Below are 22,749 nucleotides of genomic sequence, written 5' to 3'. Positions count from 1 at the left end.
ATGATGTGAAACCATAGAAGCTGATTATTTTAGAAATTATTTCAAGGTTGCATGAATTTCATTCTGAGAAAATGTGTGAAGTGTCGGGGGAAGAATCAGTCGGGTTCAGATCAAAATCCTCCCCACGCTTTCCAAATCCCTCCATCAAACACCAAGAGGTCTGTATCTTTTCTTGATGTCAGAGGCCAAACAATGAAGCGCTTCCCTTCAGAGTCTGGGTCACTTCCTGTGTAACTCCTCAAGGCAATCCTGAAGTGAGGATTTAGGGAGGATTAGAGATCAGATATGAGACGGTGCTGACACTTCTATGGCTGTTGTTACAAAACCTGCCCTGCTTTCTCTCTATCCTCCTCTATCAGGTGTGTTTTTGGACGAGCCACAGACAACAGGCCTCCTCTTGAATAGAAAACTCAGAATACACAAATGCAAATGAGACCGAGGCGCTATCTGGAAATCATTATGTTCCTGGTTTCATAGCCGCGAGTCGCTCGGTGACAAAAACTCTCTCGCACCTTTCCATTTCACTAAATGAAAGTGCAAATACACTGAGAGGCAAATTGGGACATGATAAGATGAGAATGCTTCAGCGGCGTTCGCGTCAGCAGAAGTGATGAGACGGTGGAATTATATTATAAACGGGGATTGGGAAGGGGGGTTAATGCCATCACGTCGGGACGCCTGATTGGAATTTGGAACAATCTCCTCAGAGCAGAACTTATTTCCAACAGATAGTAGAAAGTCTGTGATCCGCCTCAGCACTTTTCCTCCCATCCGCAAATCCCTGCAACTGTTTCAGCCCTGGAGTTTGGTTTATAGCGCAGTGACAGCTCAGCACAAAAGGGGGAATTAGACAGAGAAGTGAAAGCAGAGGGAGAAAAACTGGACATATCTGCTGCCATTTGAACTGCGGATGAGCTTGAGAGGGCATTGTGTGGAGGAGGGGGAGGCAATAAGGAACTAAAGAGACATCTTTAACCGAATGTGGGCATAATTGGTGTGAGGATAAGGGCACGATGAGTCTGATACAGAGTGTAGGCGGGATAGGGAGAGGGCTGATATCCTCCTTGTGCAATAAAAGTTTCTTAATCCAAAGATATATAAATGCTGAGTCATAGTATCAAAGTAGGAAAGAAATGACCTCTATAAGCAAATTCATTCATTTCTCGTCACACGCCCTCACAGCCGGCAGAGGATCCGTTTGAACTTCTTTAAAACTCTGATCTTGTACTCGGATTAGTTTCAGGGACGTGCCTGAGTCCTCATATGTGCATATTATTCATGTTAAATGGCTGTATGCGTGTGCCTGCTGGATTAACATGAACTTAATTAGCAGATTGACATGAAGCCTCTTAAGAGACGACCTAATGACTTCCAGGAAAGGATGCTATATATTTTAAAGAAACAATCAGACGTCCTCGCAGTGGATTTAAAGGGCAACGTAACTGTAAATAAAGACAGAATTACTTTGTATTCAATTCAATTAAGATAACAGGGCTTATGTTCTGAGGCTTCCGCACAGAAGAGCTCATTATTATTGTGTGTTTATCTCAATATTTTCTATAATCGAGTCATGAAACTTCCCCAAATGATAACTTACATTAAGGCAATTAACACGTTTTCTGAAAAGTTATCTTTGGATATACAAATTAGTCATTATCTTGAGAATCATGCTGAAAAAGCCCTCTGTGAAAATATTGAAAGGATATAGATAGGAATGAAAATGTGTGTGTGTGTGTGTGTGAGTGTATTTGTGTGTGTGTGTCTTACCAACATAGAGCTGGCTGAACAGCTCTAGGCGTGTGTGTCCCTGAGCAGGAGCGAGCTGAGAGGCCCGGTACGTTTCATCCAGCTGAAGCACGGCCTGTTTCACGTTTCGCTCGGCCATCACGCGATGCCATTGGTCGTCATTGAGGGGCGTGTCCGAATGCACCGTCAGCTCCACAGGTCCGTTTCCAACGTCGAAGGAGAAGGAAATGAGTTTAGGAGCTGCACAGAGAGGGAGAAGAGGAAACATATAATCAGCGTAAGTCATTTATTAAACCACATGAAGCCTCTCTCTCTAAAACCCAATACTTCATGTTCTGTTGCTCTGCACTCTGCAGGTAATTATGCTCTCCTTGTCATTTCAAATCTAATGGCTCATTTGTTTCAAGGCCCTTCATTTGGCTGGTATATATATTTCAGATATGCAACAGACGACGGCCCACAGCTTCGGACAGGATTAATCTCACGGCAGTCGACGGATCCCAGAAGCTTTTGAGATTGCACGACATCAAGCTATGCACCGGATGTTAAAAAGCAGTAAAACAGCGAGAGATCATCAGTTGAAGAAAAATAACAGAGAGGATAAGAGCATACAATAATATGCAACCTCTGGGCAAGATAACCTTTCTGTTCTGCATGATCATTCCTAAAGTAAGTGGATTTATGGGTACGTGTGTGTGTATGTTTGTGTGTGTATGTTTGTGTGTGCCAAGTTCAAATGCCATGAAGTTAAGTAGCCTTATATTTCAACAGACCAACAGGGGGCACTGTTATACCTTTTATGACCATAAAATGTCAAATAGTCATGGATATTTCTGTGTGTGTGTATTTGTGTGTGTGTGTGTGTGTGTGTGTGTGTGTGTGTGTGCGCGCTCTCGACCTGCCACCTGTCCATTCCAGATGTGTTTGCGACTGCAGTAGAGAAGACACTGTCTGATGGCTTTTAACCTCTCTGCAGGGAACAGTGATCAATCTGTGTGTGTGTGTGTGTGTACCTATTTTCACCTCTATCTCACCTTGAGACAATTTCAATGTCACAGCTTTTGATAAATACATTTCAGAGTCATCTTTTCTACCTGTAACACACTGTTGGTTTGGACTCTCTTCGTATTATTGGAGCATTACGTTGAGGGTCCTGACAGCAGGTGAATCACATGTGGCAAAAAAAGTCCTTCAATGAATGCTTGCCACTGCAAAATGTCAAAGTATTTTTTTCCCGCCTTGAAGGGAATAACGCAACAACGAGAAAACAACGAGGGGAATACTTTTCCTGCTGGAAAGACGATTTTGCAATTGTCACATTAAAACCCAATCGACTCTGTCCTTAATGTTTGGTACTTCTGTATAAAAGCTATATATATTCTGGGCGGTGCCATATGGTGGTTATTGGCAGCGTTGATGAATAACCACTCTGTATGTTACCGCTCCGTTATGGCCTCATTAGACTCAGATATTAGACTGAATACATTCATGCAGTGGTCAATAGGGAAATGAACTTTCTTTTGCACAATCAATATGCCTGGCCTTTCTCTCCTTTTCACATTACTTAACTCTAATGATCTTTTTCTTTCTTTCATTCTTTTATCCCTTGCATCCTGACACTATCCTTTCTTTCCCCTGTATTACTTTGTCTTTTATCAGTTTCTCAATTTACATCTCGCAATCATCCCTAAAATAGCATTAACTCTGCCAACCCACCCGCCCCCCCCCCCCCCTCCATCTCTCCTTCCTTCCTTTATCCCTTTTCTCAGACACTATCATTTCCTCTTGAGTTTCAACGACACCAACATAATCCTGCCTGGATGATGTGATTGTGTAAGATAAATCTGAAGAAGCGCTTAAACATTTGACTTCCCCCGACACACAAGCAGACAAATAGATGCATGAACACACACATCGAGGCCTGGAGTGTAAACCCTCTGACAGGCTTTAATACACTGAACTAATGATGTCTGTATGCAGGGAGCAGCGATCACTTATTTTAAACGCTGAGAGAAAGCCAAACATATATCAGATTACCCCGGCGGAAACAATATCTTAGCAATGAGGCTTTATGGCATATGAGTGTGTGTGTGTGTGTGTGTGTGTGTGTGTGTGTGTGTGTGTGTGTGTGTGTGTGTGGTTAATTGTCTGTTGTTTTAGCAGCATTGCAAACAAGATGGATGCCCTACAACTTTCTTTTTCTACTCAGTCCAGAGACAGGATCGAAAGCTGAAGTGCCCTCAGAGCACAGAGCTGTCTCCTCTATTTGCATACCTGTGATGGATGCTACAGGTGTAAGTGTGTGTCTGTGTGTGTGTTTTTGTGTAATGGGAAGTTCCGTTTAGCAGCTTTAAAGCTATCTTCAGAGGGCTGGCAGTGTGTTATCACTTCTATCTCCTTCTGTTCATTCTTTGTTGTTCATCTCATTTTCTCTGACGGCCTCTTGCTCTGTTTTCCACCACTGTCTGAGGCGGCCTACTAAAGAGAGAAACTTGATTCAAACACCACAGAAAACCTGCTGCTGTCGACGCTCAAACATGATTTGAAGCAACTTGTCAAAAGAAAAGATCTCTCTGTGACAAAGACGCTCTGAAAATCTATTTTATCAGCAAAAAACACTTTCTTTTGATTTCCTCCAGAGTATTTCTTAGTGTCTACAAAGATCAAATAAAGATTCTCTTCTGAGCGTTTTAAAAGTAGAGCCTGTTAAATATATATTCTTAGTGGTGGCTGACATGTAAAGCAATATGTAGTTATCTACTAAAGCGAAAATCAGAGAGACATCTGACAACTTTGAGAAAGCGAGTGATGCATAGGCCTCTTCTAAACTTCAGATTTAAACTTTATTTCTGTTTGGCCTTCACATAAAAAAAGGCAATAACAACATTTCTTAAGCCAAAGTCTCCGCAGGAAAGAGCATTTCCCAGCTGGATCCCAGACTGAAAGTGTTTATAACCTTTGGGCGAGACTATCACGGAAATTGCAGCCTCTTAAAGACCCAACATATACTTTCCAGTGAGCCTCAGAAGTCAAGCGTTTCTGTATTTGAGGACCTTTCTATCTGTCCTCAATCCTGTTACACGTCCACTTCTGAATATGCCCCCAATGCTGCCTCTCAAATATTCTTCTTAAGATTCAAACAGGAACAGTGTCCGGCTGATGGCTCTTTAAGTCCGCTGAGGTCACAGCGATGTGTATTTGCTAAAAGGTCGTGTGTGTGTGTGTGTGAGCTCCTGCAATGCCACAGCTATGCTATTCTGGCTTAATGCTAGTCATTTCATACCTTGACCGGATTGGAGCAAATAGAGCTTTTGCACCAGCGAGGGCAGAGAGGGCAGAGATTACGTGTGTGTGTGTGTGCAAGAGAGTGTGTGTGCATGCAAGTTTTTTCACTAGTGTGTCTAAACATGTGCTGTGGGGCAAAATGCAAGATGATAGCAAGGGAGAGACACACACAAACACATATCTCCTCTGGCCTGCTGGACACTCACTGAATCTGTGTGTGTGTGTTATCACCCCCTTTGGCAAACCTCTCACACTCTTCAGTGTAGTGTGAGCACATTGAGTTTTTCATACAAGAGTATATGTGTGAATGTATGGGCAGATGTGGAAGAACTGTTTACTTAGGTCAAAGTAGTTCTACTACCAAATACTGGATTTAAAAGCATCAAGATATACCTAAAATATCAAAGTTACTTATTCTGCGGAAGAGCCCATATCATAGTAGTATATATATTACATTACATTACATTGCATTTAGCTGACGCTTTTGTCCAAAGCGACTTACAATAAGTACATTCGACCAGGAAGACACAACCTTGAAGAAAACAGAATCATATAAGTATATCAGGTTTCATAGAGCCAAACATTTCAAGTGCTACTCAACTGGCTTTAGGTAAGCCAGTCCTTTATTAGTATATAAGTGCTTTGTTAATAGTTCTAACGCTCGAAGTGGAGTCGAAAGAGATGAGTTTTCAGTCTGGAAGATGTGTAAGCTTTCTGCTGTCCTGATGTCAATGGGGAGCTCATTCCACCATCTTGGAGCCAGGATAGCAAACCCACGTGTTTTCGCCGATGGGAACTTGGGTCCCCCTCGCAGCGAGGGCGCAACGAGTCGTTTGGCTGATGCAGAGCGTAGTGCACGCGCTGGGGTGTACGGTTTAACCATGTCCTGGATGTAGGAAGGGCCAGATCCATTCGCAGCATGGTAAGCAAGTACCAGTGTCTTGAAGTGGATTCTAGCAGTTACCGGAAGCCAGTGAAGGGAGCGGAGGAGCGGAGTGGTGTGGGAGAATTTAGGAAGGTTGAAGACCAGACGAGCCGCTGCATTCTGGGTGAGCTGCAGAGGTCGGATGGCACATGCAGGTAGACCAGCCAGGAGGGAGTTGCAGTAGTCTAGGCGTGAGATGACGAGAGCCTGGACCAGAACCTGAGTCGCTTTCTGAGTCAGCTGGGGACGTATCTTCCTGATGTTGTAAAGCGTGTATATCATAAGATTATTGATATCTTATTGTGTTCATCACTTCAATGTTGCAGCTGTTAAAAGTAGTGTTTCCTTTATGTACTGCTGGGTAGCTTGTGAGAATAATAGCCATTTCATTGTTAAAAAAGGCCTGTTGCGCCTCATGAAACTTTACAACTACCACCTGTAGACTGATGCTTATTAGAAGACGTATGGCTTTTCTAGGTATCTTCACAATGAGGTGGTTTCTGAGCAGTTTCCAGAAGGATGCAGGTTAAGAACAGTCTTTAATGTTTGTTCAATTTTGTCTGGAGCTGTCCGTGGTGATGAAACACTTCGCTCTGTTGCAGGAGGGAAACTGCTCAGAAATCCCCTTATAACCCATACCTATGGAAGTCATATGTGTTCAGTAGTTTCATCCTCTTTTTGAACTCATGGTCACGCCCCAAGAGATGAAACCAGCAGAACAGAAAATGTCTCCAACATCTCCAAAACACCGTCAAGCTCTTCCCGATTCACTGCTCTTCGGTTAGACACATAACTTCATGTCCTTGTGGATTCAGAAAACTGCTGAGCGTGAGATTTCCTAATGAGTGATGTCTTCCACAGGCTGTAAAGTTGAACTCTGTGTGACTGATGGTGCTGAGAGGACACTGCGGCTGGCACCATAGTCTGCTTCCATAGCTCTTAAACTCACAGGTGGAGTGAGGCAGAATGTATCCACCTTAACCTCACTGTGTTTATCCTCCAGCTCCTCACCAACAACCAGCTGTAATGTATTTGTAAATCAATGCTTTCTGCAGTTACTCTCAATGGATTCAGCTTGGTAATTATCTCTTCTTCTTATAGTCTTCGAGGTCTTATGGGTCCTCTTCCTGGTCCCTCTTCATATTCGATGTTTCTCTCTGCTGTGAGATCCTGTTATTTTGACACAGCTGAGACGAACAGACTGCAGTTTTGACCTTGTATTTTGTCACAAGTAGCTTGAGAAATATAAAAATAGCAATTCCGCACCTGTTATTCGAATGTGTCAAATAAATATGTAAACACATCTTATGCTGCTCATCTCATTGAGCGACAATACGTCAAATAAAGAAGTGTTTCTTTCCAGTAAAGATTAATCAGAATAAGACAAATATTTGAGATGTTTTTAATTGATTTAGTTTTTTATTTATGCTTTATTAAAATGTACTTATGCATGTGTGTTTCTGTGTGTTGGGGAACGTGAAAGAGTTCTGACTCTTCAATGTGTGTGCAGGTACACAATCAACACTTACACTTGTCACTGACACCATTGAGTGACTCAGTGTGTGTGACGGCCCGTCCACACGGCAGCGTGCGTTGACGCTTCTGCCCATTCACTTTGAATGGGGTGACGTCACGCTTTGCCGAACTGCATTGTGGTTCCGTCGCTTTGCTTTGCTCGCTTCAAAAGTTGAGCAATGTTCAACTTTTGAAGCTTCGACGGAAGCGTCAGCCAATCAAATCATATGCCAGTACAAGCTCTAGCCAATCAAACCGCGTGCTTGTGTGTCCGGGCGGGAGATTCATGTGATCGGTTGTTGGTCGAGTTTCAGACACGCTTCAACGCACGCCGCCGCGTGGACGCTGCGTAAGTTGGTATTAGAGAGGTAAACGCTCGTATTAGCAGGATTCATTGTTTTAATAAAAGGAGAAAAAGGGAGTATTTGTGTATTTCCGTGAGTGTGTGTTTGAGAGTTTGTGTTTTCTCAACCCTAAAAATGGGTGATTTGGTTAAACAGAGGTTTATAATAGACATAATTATTGCACACACACCAATTACCTTAAATAAATGATTGCTCTCTCTTGCAATCACAAAGTAGCGCGACATAATCAGAAAGGTAATTGACTGCCGCTGTGCATCTGCATCAGTGTGTGTGTGTGTGTGTCAGTGTGAATTTGAGTGTGTGTGGTGATTACTCAGATATCTTACATTTCAGCTCCAAACGGATGAAGTCTGTGTTGCCCAGGTTTTCCAGAAAGACGCCGTAGGGAGCGCTGGTTTTGAAATAGAAGGAAATGTCGGCGCTGGTCTCGCCCTGGAAGGTGGCGAAGTGCAGGTAGGAGGACGGGGTGGTGAACGACGCAGCGTTCCAGTAGTTATCTGCGGAGAAAAGAGATAGAATCAGCACTGAGGCAAACACTATTCTGATCTGATAAGCTGCAGAATGAATTCTTCGTAGAAATTGTTTTATTTCAAATGGCGATGCATCCATTTTCAATTCATTCCAAAGAGCTATCAATCACTTCTGGATAAAAGAGCGTTATCTCACGTCCTTTGTGTGGCTCATTTAATATCTCCTCAGAATTCATCACGTAAAATTATATTCCTGTGCAAAGGTATTAACTGCATTCCTTCAATACTACTTGATAGAGAATTGGTCATCTCATAGCCGATGAGGACTTGAAATGGGATGCATGGATACGGTGCGGAGGGATTTGTTGATAACTTTTCTAATGACTTTTATGAAGCGAAACCAGCGGCAGCTAATGAAGACAAAGTAGCCGCGCGTTAAACAGCTGCTGACGAATGATCAGACTGTGGTTGGTGAGGGGACTTCTCTGCTGTCCTCCCTCCATCTCTCTCCTATCACTCAGGGAAGAGGAAGAGTCAGAGGAATAGGGAGAGGAAGAAGAGGCCATGTACGGGTGAGAGGACTGAATATTGAAGAGGTGACGGTGGATGGAAAAGAGGAGAGAAAAGGGAGTGGACAGCTGACAGGAGAGGAGGAGGAGGAGGGTGCATGTGAAGGGCAGGAGGAAGAGGAAGAGGCGAAGAGTGGAGACTAATGTGGTGTGAACTTCGGCCTCAGACCCCCCACCACAGCCCTGGAGGAGCAGTGGAGCCGAGGGGGGAAATATGTGTATGTGTGAATGTATATTGATATAAACAAATCACAAATGCTGAAAATAAGTTGCATATGGTATTTCTACATAGCGACACATCAGTTTTATAACTTCTGCATCCCTTTCTGTGAGTTTATGTTGATTTGTATGTTCACACGTGTCGTATGCGTGAATGCCTGCACGTGGAGGTATGCACCGGTATCCCTGCATCTCTGTGTGTGTGTGTGTGTGTGTGTGTGTGTGTGTGTGTGTGTGTCTTCTGGCACAGTGCGATAAGCGCTCCCCAATGACATGGCTGAGCTTCTTCCCCTCTCCTCCTTGCCTCACATCCTGTCACCGGGGGCAAGGGCAGATAGCGGCCACACACACACACACACACACACACACACACACACACACACACACACACACACACACACACACACACACACACACACACACACACACACACACACACACACACACACACACACACACACACACACACACACACACACACACACACACACACACACACACACACACACACATACACACACACACTTTCTAGTGTGTTTGAAGTCGGGATACTGTTTATTTCTCCACGGGAGGAACAGCCAATTATTGAACAGGGTTAATTGAGCACTAAACAGGAGGAACCCTGCAGAGGCTGAGGAAACAAACAATTACGTTTACTGTGTTGTTCCATCGTAGCAAGAAGGGCCGCAGTAGTTGGTGACACTCGGATATACAATCACTGACTGAATGCTAAGGGATAAGCAGGGGCTCAAAGGCACACATTATGATCATAAGCAACAACCACAAAGTTAGCTGAAAAGCATAATGATACACATACACACAGAGAAGTTGACTTTTGTGTGTACTGGATAAACACACTCTGGAGCCAGAGAGTAGACAAAAACAAAGAAGGACAAGAGGATATATAAATACAGCCCTGAGGGGAGGAAGCTTCAGAAGGGGGAGAGAGAACGAGAGGAAGAGAGGGATGAGGGAGGAGGTGAGAGAGAGGGCTCAAAGGAGATCCATACTGAGAGAAGCAAAGGAGAACAAACATTAGGGGGTTGACAGGAACTGATTGTTGGAGAGGAAACAGAGTTTGAGGAATACACTTTGAAGCCAAACCATACCGGTGCCAGATCCACAGATGCAACTGGTTGGCTAAGCTCTGTGGCACATTATCTCTCACACATTGAAATGTTTGTCAAACAAATGCTTCAAAACAAACCCAACACATAAATCCCTTCCTGTCTGAGACACTATACATATTTAACTGGTAGCTACAAAGCCAGTTAACACACTCACAGCTAATTGTGTTTCATCCAAAAACTAATTTGACAGAACACAACGTTTGCCAATTACTCCCTTAAAAAGTTGGCGAACAAAATCTTTAAACTTATAACATCCCCGTGATCCTGAGATGTTCTACTATATAGGGAAAAACTATCAGGTGTAAAGAAATCACAAAAGAACCGTCTTTTATCCAGAAACCCACATCTAACCGCCTTGCAGGGACAACAAAAAGACGAATCAGGAATTCCTCAGAGAGAAAACGGCACACACTACAAATGATTACTCTTTACCACTTTGTCAGAAGATGTTCTTTACAGATATATCTTTCTTAAAAGCATGTTGTGGATGTCTCTTGGATCCATCAACCCATTAGACTGAAAACAGCTGCTGACCTCTGGATCGGACCACAGGGAGGCAGAGGCAGTGAACTGTGGAGCTGACACCATGTGAGATACAGTCTGGGTCTGGAAGCCAACTAGATGATTCATACGTCAGACCAGATGTGACAGTACCAGCAGATGGTAAGGATGACTGACTGTACACTGTCTCAGGTCATCAACAGGGACATTTACAGGCACACACACATGTCAAATACATGCGGAAACACTTCATGTTCATTGTTGGATGTAGGCAGAAATAACTAATGCCACAATAGTTCATATTAATAACCTCATCCTGCATGAACAGAAAGTGCCAAGTGTAGATTGTGACATTCAGGATCTCAGACCTCCTGGAGCAAACACCCGCTGTGCTTTCTCATTTAATTATTCCACTTGCTACTTTTTCTGCCACCTACTTCAGGTGCAAAGTTGTTGGGGGGCTTTTTCATCAAAGGACTAAGAATAGTGTCTAACAAGAGAGAGAGAGAGAGAGAGGAGAGAGAGAGAGAGATGAGAGAGAGAGAGAGAGAGGAGAGAGAGAGAGAGAGAGAGAGAGAGGAGAGAGAGAGAGAGAGAGAGAGAGAGAGAGAGCCCCTGAAGGTACCGCTCAGATATGACTGTTCAAAACACTTGAACTTACATAAACCTGATACTTCTGCTCACAACACAAACACTTCTCTTTCCATTGAGAGCTGCATTTCCTCTCATCTGTAATTGAGTTATCTGAGGGGTGTCACTCTGTGTTTACAGTACACATAGCATTTGAAACTTCGGGTAATTACTTTCTGTCTGTCATAAAACCCTGCTATCTAACTTTAATTAGATTTCATTTCATATATATTTGTAGCACTTAACCTCTAGACATCATATGGAGAGATGCCAGGGGAATAAAGGTTTGGGAAATACAGGAGGAGAAAATAAGTATAATTGAATGCTTTATTTTTCATTCATTTACTTCTAGGAAGGATAACATGTAAGTGTACGAAGGGCTTTAGGTTCAAATAACCACTAAATGGTACCAACATGACCAAGTATTATATGAGGGTACTTTACTTCAGGATTTTGAAACTGACCTTTAGACTCTCTTTAAGTACGTGTTTGGTCTATTGACTAATAATAATAATTCCTTACATTTATTATAGCGCTTTTCCAGATGCTCAAAGCGCTTTACAAATACAGATTACACATATCATACATGCAATGGTCATGTACTGTGGACAATACCCACAGGAGCAAGTTCAGGTGAAGTGTCTTGCCCAAGGACACAACGCTTTACAGACGCAGCGGCGGCGGGTTTCACCCCTTGATCTGATGATCATTGCACAGCGCACTGCGCCACACCGTCCATCTTCACGCCTCGAGGTCATCGAGGCGCTTTTACAAGTACACATTAGTATCATCCATGTACTGTGGACAATACCCACAGGAGCAAATCTGGGTGAAGTGTCTTGACCAAGGACACAACGGCCTGACGCAGTGGCGGGTTTCGAACTGGAGTTCCCAGCACCCCCCTTGATCTGATGATCAGATGCACAGACCACTGCGCCACCCGTCCCGGACTAATTTCTATGTTGGAAGCCACTCGTCCGCCTATAATACAATGACTTCTAACATTCAATGTATAACTAAGGGTCATAATCCATATTTTATAAAAGAGTAACAGAAGAAAAGGCAAAACAAATGGATTTTCCGTGTACTGTACACATTACATTTCATTTGACTGACACTTTTACCCAAAGCGACTTCAAATAAGTGCAAATCCATAATTGTTCCTTCTTCCAGCAAGTAGACACAACCACCATGCAGTAAGTATATCTCTTGCAACATGTTTAAATAAACTGCAGTTGATGAACTATATCTCCTTAATATGAAAAAGAAAATCCACAAAAATACTTTAAATAAAAGTACTTACGGAATTGCATCGTTTCAAATCTGACTTTAAGTAACATTTTTAAATTGATATTTTCAATCTGTTTATGCAAATTCATATACTTCTTCTTTGCAAACCCAAAGTAAACCGTATGTATTGCACCCCAGACTCAAAGTCCTATACATCCTGATAGACTGGCATACATTACAAAGACATTATACAAGATGTGTGCACATGAACAGTGACACGTGCACAAACCAATTCATTAGTTTTGAACTACCTCAGGCGACCCCTGTAAGCTTTCATTTGTGGTCACTCATGAGGCCAAGCATGTCCCATAGCAGGTGCGTTACATTATAATAAGAGACCACATGCTCCAATTGCTGTCATTTATTTTCATCCCCATCTATTAACACGTCCAAACCCTTTTAACAGCTATAAATGGGGCTAATTCCTCTCTGCCTGCCTGTGACTGTATAGTCTGCCATTAAACTAGCCATGTAAATGGGCTCCATTAATGCTGGAGCACACACACACACACACACACACACACACACACACACACACACACACACACACACACACACACACACACACACACACACACACACACACACACACACACACACACACACACACACACACACACACACACACACACACACACACACACACACACACACACACACACACACACACACACACACACACACACACACACACACACACACACACACACACACACACACACACACACACACACACACACTGAAAGTTGCACTCTAACTCCTATTACCACCAATGAAAGATAAAGATGCACACACACACACACACACACACACCCACACCCACACCCACACACACACACACACACACACACACACACACACACACACACACACACACACACACACACACACACACACACACACACACACACACACACACACACACACACACACAGACACACAAGTCCTCTTTACTAAAACTTCCCCTGACTGCATAAGGCATTAGTCATTTGTCTATGAAAACCCATTATAAGGCAGCCAATCATCATTGCTCTTACTGAGACAGAGCTCCATGCGCTGCACGAGAAGCATCAATCATACACGGAGTACCTATTCACGTGTGACATTTTTAATATATGTTTAATATGCCTTAATGGCCCAATATATAATTTATTCTCCACGTTACGGTGTCCTGACCAGCACTATTGCAAACATACCTCAAAGTCATCTTCATTTTAAAGTTAGTTTGTTAATTTGGTCACTTATTATAAAGGAGGATAACTCTCGTCGTCTCTCACACACACAGACAGCAGATAATAGAGTGATATAAAGAGAATATGGCTGCCTCCATTCGAGGGAAGGATCCATTTTTAATAATTGTGTCTGCCATACTGCTACATGATAGCTGCACACACACAAACAGATGCCATGTCACGGGTCATTAAATCATTGTTTGTTTGTGTGTTGGCAGCTCTGTGATGAAGGGACGTTCAGCAGATTGTAGATGAAGGGACCATAATGAGTGTGACACCCGTGAGGAGTAAGGGCAGGTGTTCTGTCATGTCCTGCCCCCCCGACAGAACCAGGCCACTTCCTGTCTCCCGGATGAATGGGCCGACGGAGAGAACAAATCTGTGCACGAGGGAAACCGTTTCTATGCTAGATCATTTCTTGTGCAATTTTAAAACATGCAGAACATCCACACATTCAGTCCAAGGAGATTGCAAAGCTCCGCTCGTTCATTCCCGTTAGTATGAAAAACGAGCAGTCAATAGATAATATATGAAGCATTATTATCGTAATGATCCTGCTGCCATACACTGAAGATTAAATCCATGTTTGCTTTTTCTCTCTCTGCAGGATATTACTTTCTTCTAAACCTCCCTGCTACTTTGTTACAACGCAGAGACGATAAGGACATTACTTCTCTGTGCTATTTGGTTTTAGGAGATTAAACAAATATAAAAGGATGAGGGACGAAGAGGTCATCTCAAAAGCTAAAACTACTTGAGGAATTCATACAGTCCTGTTCTAAATCCTCCCAATTGGTATTACATATAGAAAGTCAGTTTGGTTGACTTGTTCCAGACTAAAGGACATTCTACCTTTTACAGTAGTCTGTTTTGTGTTCAGATCACAATCAGGAGGGATACGAGAAAAGACTCCTGAAGACGCCTGATGCATATCAAGCAAACAAATCAGCTCCTAGGGGTCTCCAGGGAGAATCCTAACAGATTGTTTTAGGGGCCGCACAAAGGCTTAAGAGCAACACATGCTGCCCAAGTTGCTCATCAAGTGATGCCAACAGCATGCACCAAGCTACAAGCGTTGTGATATAAATACTGGTGTTTTCCAACCCTGCAGCTACTGGATATCCTCGGCATCATTAGTAAAAGGTTTCCATTATCCATTTGATCCTTTTTTAAATTGGGAATTCAGATTCAGAATGAGAAGTGATTTATTTAGACGTATATGAGATGCTTCAGGAATGTGAAATTGAGTTAGGAGGAAATAAAGGTGGTGAACCTGAGAGACACAATCTGTGTGTGTCGTCAAGTTGACCCCAAGTCCAAGAGAGCAACGCGCCAACACTGATTAAAAGAAAAGACAGGATAAGAAACAGCAGGGATTAAACTGCCTCTTATGGTGTGTGTGTGTGTGTGTGTGTGTGTGTGTGTGTGTGTGTGTGTGTGTGTGTGTGTGTGTGTGTGTGTGTGTGTGTGTTCCTGCAGTATCTGATATCTGATGTTTACCAGAGAGACGACTAGATAGAAGAGAATATAGGTGTTTGGACGGGGAGTCTCTGGGTGTCTGGCCACACACACACTCAGGGTTGTTTAACAGAGCAACTGCTTCTCTTAAGGATCATCACAAAGAGAGTATGAACGTGTTATTTTCACACTCAAATGCAACATCAGAATAACAATGTTCCCAATTGTTCTCCGCTATGCATGAAGTGCTTTCTCTTGTTCTCTCACACCATCGTTTTTCTTTAATTAAGAACCCATTCAGATCATACGCAGCAAATTGCAGAGAGGTTTGTGCACTTAAAAGTTTAGCTAACAATGGCTGAATACAGAGAATACACAATGTTTCATTTCCACTCGGATTAGGGAGAAAGAAAGAGGCAACGTGTTCTCCCATGAGACGAGTGAACATAATTAAGAATAACAAAGTACTCTTTAAATTCACATTCTTAAATTCTGGTGGTTGTTTAAGTTTCCACATAGTTGCATGTTGTTTTCGTCCCTTAAAATCCCTTAAATGTGTAATTATTGCCGCCACACTTATCCTGCACTACAATTTCCATTCACTTTAAAACAAAATACAGTGTTTTATTATAATTATGACTTTTAGAAACTAAAGTGCAACTTAGGCAAATGTGAAGCACTCTTCCAGCATGGTGCTTTTGTGTGAAGTATTTAGAATGTACTAAACAAATTGACATTGTTTAAATGTGCATGCACTGATTTCAGGAAAGGCATTGAGAGGTTGAATCAAGCATAGTCAGGAGTCACATGACCTTCTGTCGGACACAGAGATCCAAAACCAAGAAGATGTTGTCCTGGATTATCTCTCTGATTTTTGGAGTGAGGACATATCTCTATGAACCTAAGGAGAGTTCAGCGCCTCAAAATATTCAGTTTTACAATGTTCTTGACTGGCACGCTGCACTTTTTAATAAAGGTTATTGAAAATACAATTTTCTCACAACTAATGTATTCATTCCAGTCTGGCTTTGAGCTGTTTCCCTGCAAAGGAGACAGTTCTCTTGAGGAGTACAGATGACCTTCTTTGGATGAACGATATAGCCGAATATATTCTTGTTTATTTTTTGCCTTTGTGTTCAGTTGTCCATGCAGAGCTACTAGACCTGCTTGGTCAAGTAACTCTGCATGTGTGATAATGTGCTGGCATTTCAAACACCACCACTGAGCAATTTAATCTTAACAGGTAAGACACCCTTCATCCTGCCAACCGAGTGACCTTTGTTGAAAGCACAATGACGTTTTCTATAAAAGTATCGCATGTTATAACTGTTCAAAAGCTGCACACAGTGTCAACGGGGACATTTTAATAAGAGCAGCATCAAAGACACTGGAGGTGTTCTCTTGATTCAACCCCTGATGAGCCATTTACAAAGGTCATGCAGCCAGGCTTCTACGGCCAGCTGAGGATTATTTAGAAAATGAAAGCACTCCTTTCAGCAGCTGCCTTGCATAAGGTCATTAAGGCACATATTTCCTCTCAATTAGGCCAACTGCAGCCCTCCTGCTCACTCAGGTCTCTCTCACACCTGCACACAATCCAGAAGCTCACACCGGTCCTTTTCCCTGGCGCCTTGAGGTTTGAGGTTATTTTGAACATCTTACTGATCATTCTAAAGCACAGTGTGACTTAGTTTCCTATGTGGCCCTTTTCACTCTCTTTGAGTCAGAGCACAGCTTCCCCTCCTGTGTCCTGTAGGTCCCTGATTCTAACATGAATTAATGAATGTCTTTAACACCTTCTTGCTCATGGGAGTGCTGCTCTCTCTTCTGAGTATTCATAATAACCACAAAGTGGTAGATAAATGAGGCCTAAAACCTGGAATGAGTCATCTTTTACCCACTTCCTGTTACCAAGTCTCTAATTCAATGGATTTAAAGATGTTTGTGGTTACAAGCCTGAAATAAGATCTGTGGTGAGCACAAGCTGAAGAGTCTCATGTTTTACGCCATAAAATACGACAGTAAATACCCAACTGGTACATTTTAAAATGGCAGTTGCTAACAAGTGTCTAAAAATGAGACGACTAAACGATACCAAGCCCAACATTAGCCGCCTTCAACTTAGCAGTGGTGAGGTGAAGTCATGTGACCGTGCTGTAGTTCCTTTATAGCCCAACATTAGCCACCTTTAGCTTAGCGGTGGTGGCGTGAAGTCCTAGTTCCTTTATAGCCTAACGATAGCTTTTTACTTCAGAAACCATTAAATGGTGTTAATATGTGGAGATTATCCTGCTGAACTGTAAGTATCATTAACGCTTGTTTGACACAGCGATACATTTCTGCAATAATCCAAAATCACATGGTGAAATCCCATTGGTTTACTTTTTGATAGTAATGCCCCGTTTGTATCAACAGCTACAACACGGTACAAATGTATCCATGACGCAACACTTACCGTCTCCTTGGCAACGGAGCGGTCCAACCGTTAGCTTAGCCTCAGAGCCCGGTCTGTTGGTGTCACCCACGGCAACCTGGCTGACGGGCAGGTGCTCTTTATAAATCAGGAGACCAGCATCCTCTCTCCTGCAGGATGAGATGAGAGAAACATGCAGAACAAAAACAGGTTAACGCTTCACTCTCTCCCTGTTTCCTTTAATCCTTGGTTTTGCCAATCCATCAATCAATCAATCAATGTTTATTTATAGCCCAATATCACACATATTACATTTGTCTCAGTATTAGCAATCCAAAACAAGATATAGAAGAGTTTCTTACATGTTCTACCAGCACAATTTTACTGATAATACAAACAAACAATAAATACATTAACTATTTAAATCACAGCCTTCAAAGTGAATTATTCACAGAAATATTTGATTTTAAATGTTGTTTTTTTTTTAATAAAACAGATCTATTTTCTGGCTCTGTGTTTGCATGTGTGCATATTTTTGTGCATGTGTGTGTGTCATTGTATGAGCTGCAAAAAACACGGGTAATGAGTGGAAATAGAGTTATATGGGTAATATTTCATAAACTCACTCAGCCAATCAATGAGACATTAAAGCTGACATTATTAATGGAGAGAAGCAGACAGAGTAAGACTTATTTGTAATCTCATCAGTTTTAGAGATGAGGAAAGACATGAAAGTAAATGAAATCTCTCTTTCTCACCAACACGCGGTAATTACCCACAGACACACATTGTGTACACACACATGCACACACCCTCACACAGCGCTGTGATTGGTTTAATGAGAATATCCATCAGCTGGCTAGAGGAGCTTTGAAACACAAACTGTTGGTTTCTGCATGCACATATCCCTCTTAAGTAAACACGGCGTTGATGGTGGCATTCATCATTCAGTCACTTTGAAGTTCAGACACCTCATCAGCAGCGGAGGCAGACGCTGAGCTGACGGATCAATGCTAAAATCAGCAGTAGCACAAGTGACAATTTTAGTTTCAGCATTGTGCCATCAAAATGTCCATGGGGGTTGCAGACTTCACTTTTAAGTCCAGTTCATGTAGCAGGGGGGAAGTCAGGGAAGGATTGTGGGCTTTTTTTGGACTCTAAACTCGTGCGAATGAGACAAAAAGAAAGCTAGCGAGCATTTTGATGATCCCTTGTTTTTTGCACGTATTAAATTAGGTACTGAACTGTGTTGCGAAACGTGTCTAATTCACAGCACTAACTGTAATAGTCGCACAGTGACATTTTAATGGTCGTCAGAGAGTTTTAACTGAAGCGCATCATAAAGGGAGGTCTACTCAAACTCATTTATTTGGGGATGCAGTCACTGAGTTGACACACTGACAGGATGCAATGACAGTTGTGTCATGAAAAAGAAATGAGAAAAAGCTCCCTTACATGTCATTTTTGAAAATACATGAGAAGAAAAAGAGATTTAAATAATCAATGAGCTTTAGCTGCTCTCTTTTAATGGGGAGACACACGTAGAATCTGCTGTGGAGGGATCACTGCAGGTATTTAAAAACATATACAACTATTTTTCAAAAACTCTTAATATAAGACGCACGGATATTTGCAATAACAAGCATAAAAAGAGGCTTGGTTGCAATCATGGTGGTGCTTGCACTGTCGTATCATCAATACAATACCTTTTGTGAATCTAACCTTGAAATGCTTAAATAACGGTTGCATTAATGCGCAATTCATAAAAGCTACAGGTGGTTGAAATGTGTTGTTGGTGAATAGCTCTTCAGTTTTTCAGGCTGTTCTTTGTAGGATTTATTCATCAAGGTTTTTTTATGTGAACCAATATATGTAATACCTTCAAAACATGCCGTGGTTCAGCCACTACTTAAAAAGAAAAATCTCGACCCCTCCATTCTCGCAAATTTTAGGCCCACCTCCCAGCTACCTTTTTTATCAAAAGCCCTAGAGCGAGTAGTCCAGCTACAGTCGTTCTTAACCACGCATGGCATCCACGAAAAGTTTCAGTCTGGCTTCAAACCCATGCACAGCACTGAAACAGCCCTTTTAAGAGTTTTTAACAGAATATGTACTTATGAAATAGGAAAGGCACTTAATATGTACGTTGACCTTTACAATGTAATTCAAATTATTGTAGAAACAGATGAAGCACGCTCCTGTGACATTTAATACTGTCAAAGTCAAGCTGTTGCTGAGAAAGAATCTGTGGGTGGGCTGCATGTCAAACTTTCCTAACAAGGCGTTTAACTGATCAATGGAGACGCTCTGTGGCTGATAGTGAAGGACTTTACTGGAAATACTGAGCACATCCTAGAAATCTTTACATCATACAGTTCATCCAGGTAGTTAAAGCGAACAAATGCCACTGATTATTGATTGTAATTGCAGTAACGGACTATTCACTGAGCGCCATCACCCATGGTTACTGTTGCGATGCACTTAATTCTACATTAATGATGGATGAAGATTTGTACTTTCTTGGTCTATCAATTCTAGATTTCGCTGCAGTGACAACTTCCTTGAGCATATTTAATTAACACTTGCTTTCCAAAGGTCTCACGCTGACTTATTAAATGTGCAAGTGATGAAAGCTGAAGCACCATGTTCAAGAGAAAAAGTCTGCTTTCCCACTAGTTTACGAGTTTATTAGAGGAAATAATGAAGTAGTACTGCAGGCAAAGCTAGTGAGACATGATGCTTTAGATACAAATATATATTTTCATGTTTAAACCTGTCGTTTTATAACATCATGAAAGTTCGTCGTAATTCTGCCCAGCTGCTCAATTACAAATCTCCTTGTAGAATCAAAGCCCCAAAAATGTATTATGAAGACTTTATCATTACATATAATCAGGTATAATAAACTATTATCATTATTTAAATTACCTAATTGAACTACATTAGGTAAAACTGACTCAACCCTGTCACCTAGTCTACCAAAGAACAACCTACTAGTATGAAAACAGTACATTTAAGATAAGTTTCACCTATACAGGAGGAAAGGTTATTTAGGATGAAGGACAGCTGATGTATTTGACAGTATTGCAGGTAATGCTCTTGGCTGAGACAGTGCCACAGAGCTTCTGATAGCCCAGATGTACAGTAGCATTAGTTTTCTGCCAAATGTGTGAAACGTGAAGCTGGGTGCTCAGAGGAGCATTAAGCAGAACGATGCATTAACAGATGTGCTGACTCAGCGTTATGAACGTCCCAGAGTGCTCTGCTGCAGAGGGTGGACTGGGTGTGACCGAGAAACTTTTCACCGGCAGCTGTTTCTGCAGACTTTAATTAAAGTCAATGCAAAGCTAATTGGAGGGAAATGAATCGATGCAAAACAAATAGTTTGTGCCCCCGCTGAACGTTAACCTGACAGCCTCACTTACCACTGCCGCTGGTCCGCGTCACAGTTGCAGTCGTACTTTGGGTCCGTGCAGTTCCTGTCGATGCCACAGGAACATTTCTGGATGCCGGGCCCCGAGCCCCCCCAGTAGAAGTGCTTCTCGCTGCCCCGGCCCACCCACCACGTGTAGGGGGTCCCATCTGGGGAAGACACAAACACAAAAATATGTTTGAAAAAAAGAACAGCAGAGATGGCAAAAGTACACACATCCTTTACTCAAGTAGAAGTACAGATACTCGTGTTTAAAAATACTCTGGTACAAGTAGAAGTACTGACTAAACTTCTTTACTCAAGTGAAAGTAAAGAGGCTTTGAAATGTACTTCAGTAGAAAGGACCCATAACTAGCAGCTGTTTTAAAGAGTACCTGACCTCCCTTTATATTAATAGAACAATGATGTCATTGTTAGCTAATGAATGTTTCCATGCTGAACAACGGCAACATGACAACGTTTCCATTGGTCCCTCTTCTTTAGAGAAGACCAGGAAATGATGGATACACGGATCGTGTTCAAATCAATAGGCACGCAATGACTCTAAAGAATAATGATCACGCATCAAACACACATTCAGACTAAAGGAACCAGCTGTTTGGAAAATGAGAGAAGTAGAAAGTACAGGTATTTGGGTTCAACATGTGAGAAGTAGAAAGTACAGGTATTTGTGTTCAACATGTAAGAAGTAGAAAGTACAGGTATTTGAGTTCAACATGTAAGAAGTAGAAAGTACAGGTATTAGTGTTCAACATGTAAGAAGTAGAAAGTACAGGTATTTGAGTTCAACATGTAAGAAGTAGAAAGTACAGGTATTTGTGTTCAACATGTAAGAAGTAGAAAGTACAGGTATTTGAGTTCAACATGTAAGAAGTAGAAAGTACAGGTATTTGTGTTCAACATGTAAGAAGTAGAAAGTACAGGTATTTGAGTTCAACATGTAAGAAGTAGAAAGTACAGGTATTTGAGTTCAACATATAAGAAGTAGAAAGTACAGGTATTTGAGTTCAACATGTAAGAAGTAGAAAGTACAGGTATTTGGGTTCAACTTGTAAGAAGTAGAAAGTACAGGTATTTGGGTTCAACTTGTAAGAAGTAGAAAGTACAGGTATTTGAGTTCAACATGTAAGAAGTAGAAAGTACAGGTATTTGTGTTCAACATGTAAGAAGTAGAAAGTACAGGTATTTGTGTTCAACATGTAAGAAGTAGAAAGTACAGGTATTTGTGTTCAACATGTAAGAAGTAGAAAGTACAGGTATTTGTGTTCAACATGTAAGAAGTAGAAAGTACAGGTATTTGTGTTCAACATGTAAGAAGTAGAAAGTACAGGTATTTGAGTTCAACATGTAAGAAGTAGAAAGTACAGGTATTTGTGTTCAACATGTAAGAAGTAGAAAGTACAGGTATTTGTGTTCAACATGTAAGAAGTAGAAAGTACAGGTATTAGTGTTCAACATGTGAGAAGTCAAAGTAAAAAGTCGTCAGAAAAATAAGTAATGGAGTACTGATACCAGAAAAATGTACTTAAGTACAGTGACAAAGTATTTGTACTCCACTACTTCCCACC

The 22,749-nt window shown here is 41.8% G+C and overlaps 1 protein-coding gene across 1 annotated transcript in view; it reads right to left on the bottom strand.

Annotated features, from left to right (window-relative positions):
- Positions 1-21,328, bottom strand: part of LOC117537174 (contactin-associated protein-like 2) — a gene marked incomplete in the record, with an annotated part of 32,252 nt that extends 10,924 nt beyond the window's left edge. Inside the window, 4 exon segments of the mRNA XM_034202314.1 lie at positions 1,768-1,986; positions 8,163-8,333; positions 17,791-17,918; positions 21,174-21,328. Coding sequence (XP_034058205.1) covers positions 1,768-1,885 — 118 coding nt within the window.
- Positions 21,329-22,749: the final 1,421 nt, after the last annotated feature.

Source organism: Gymnodraco acuticeps, unplaced genomic scaffold, assembly GCF_902827175.1.
Source record: "Gymnodraco acuticeps unplaced genomic scaffold, fGymAcu1.1, whole genome shotgun sequence".
NCBI classification, from domain to species: Eukaryota; Metazoa; Chordata; class Actinopteri; order Perciformes; family Bathydraconidae; genus Gymnodraco; species Gymnodraco acuticeps.
This window is presented reverse-complemented; position numbering and strand designations above follow the sequence as displayed.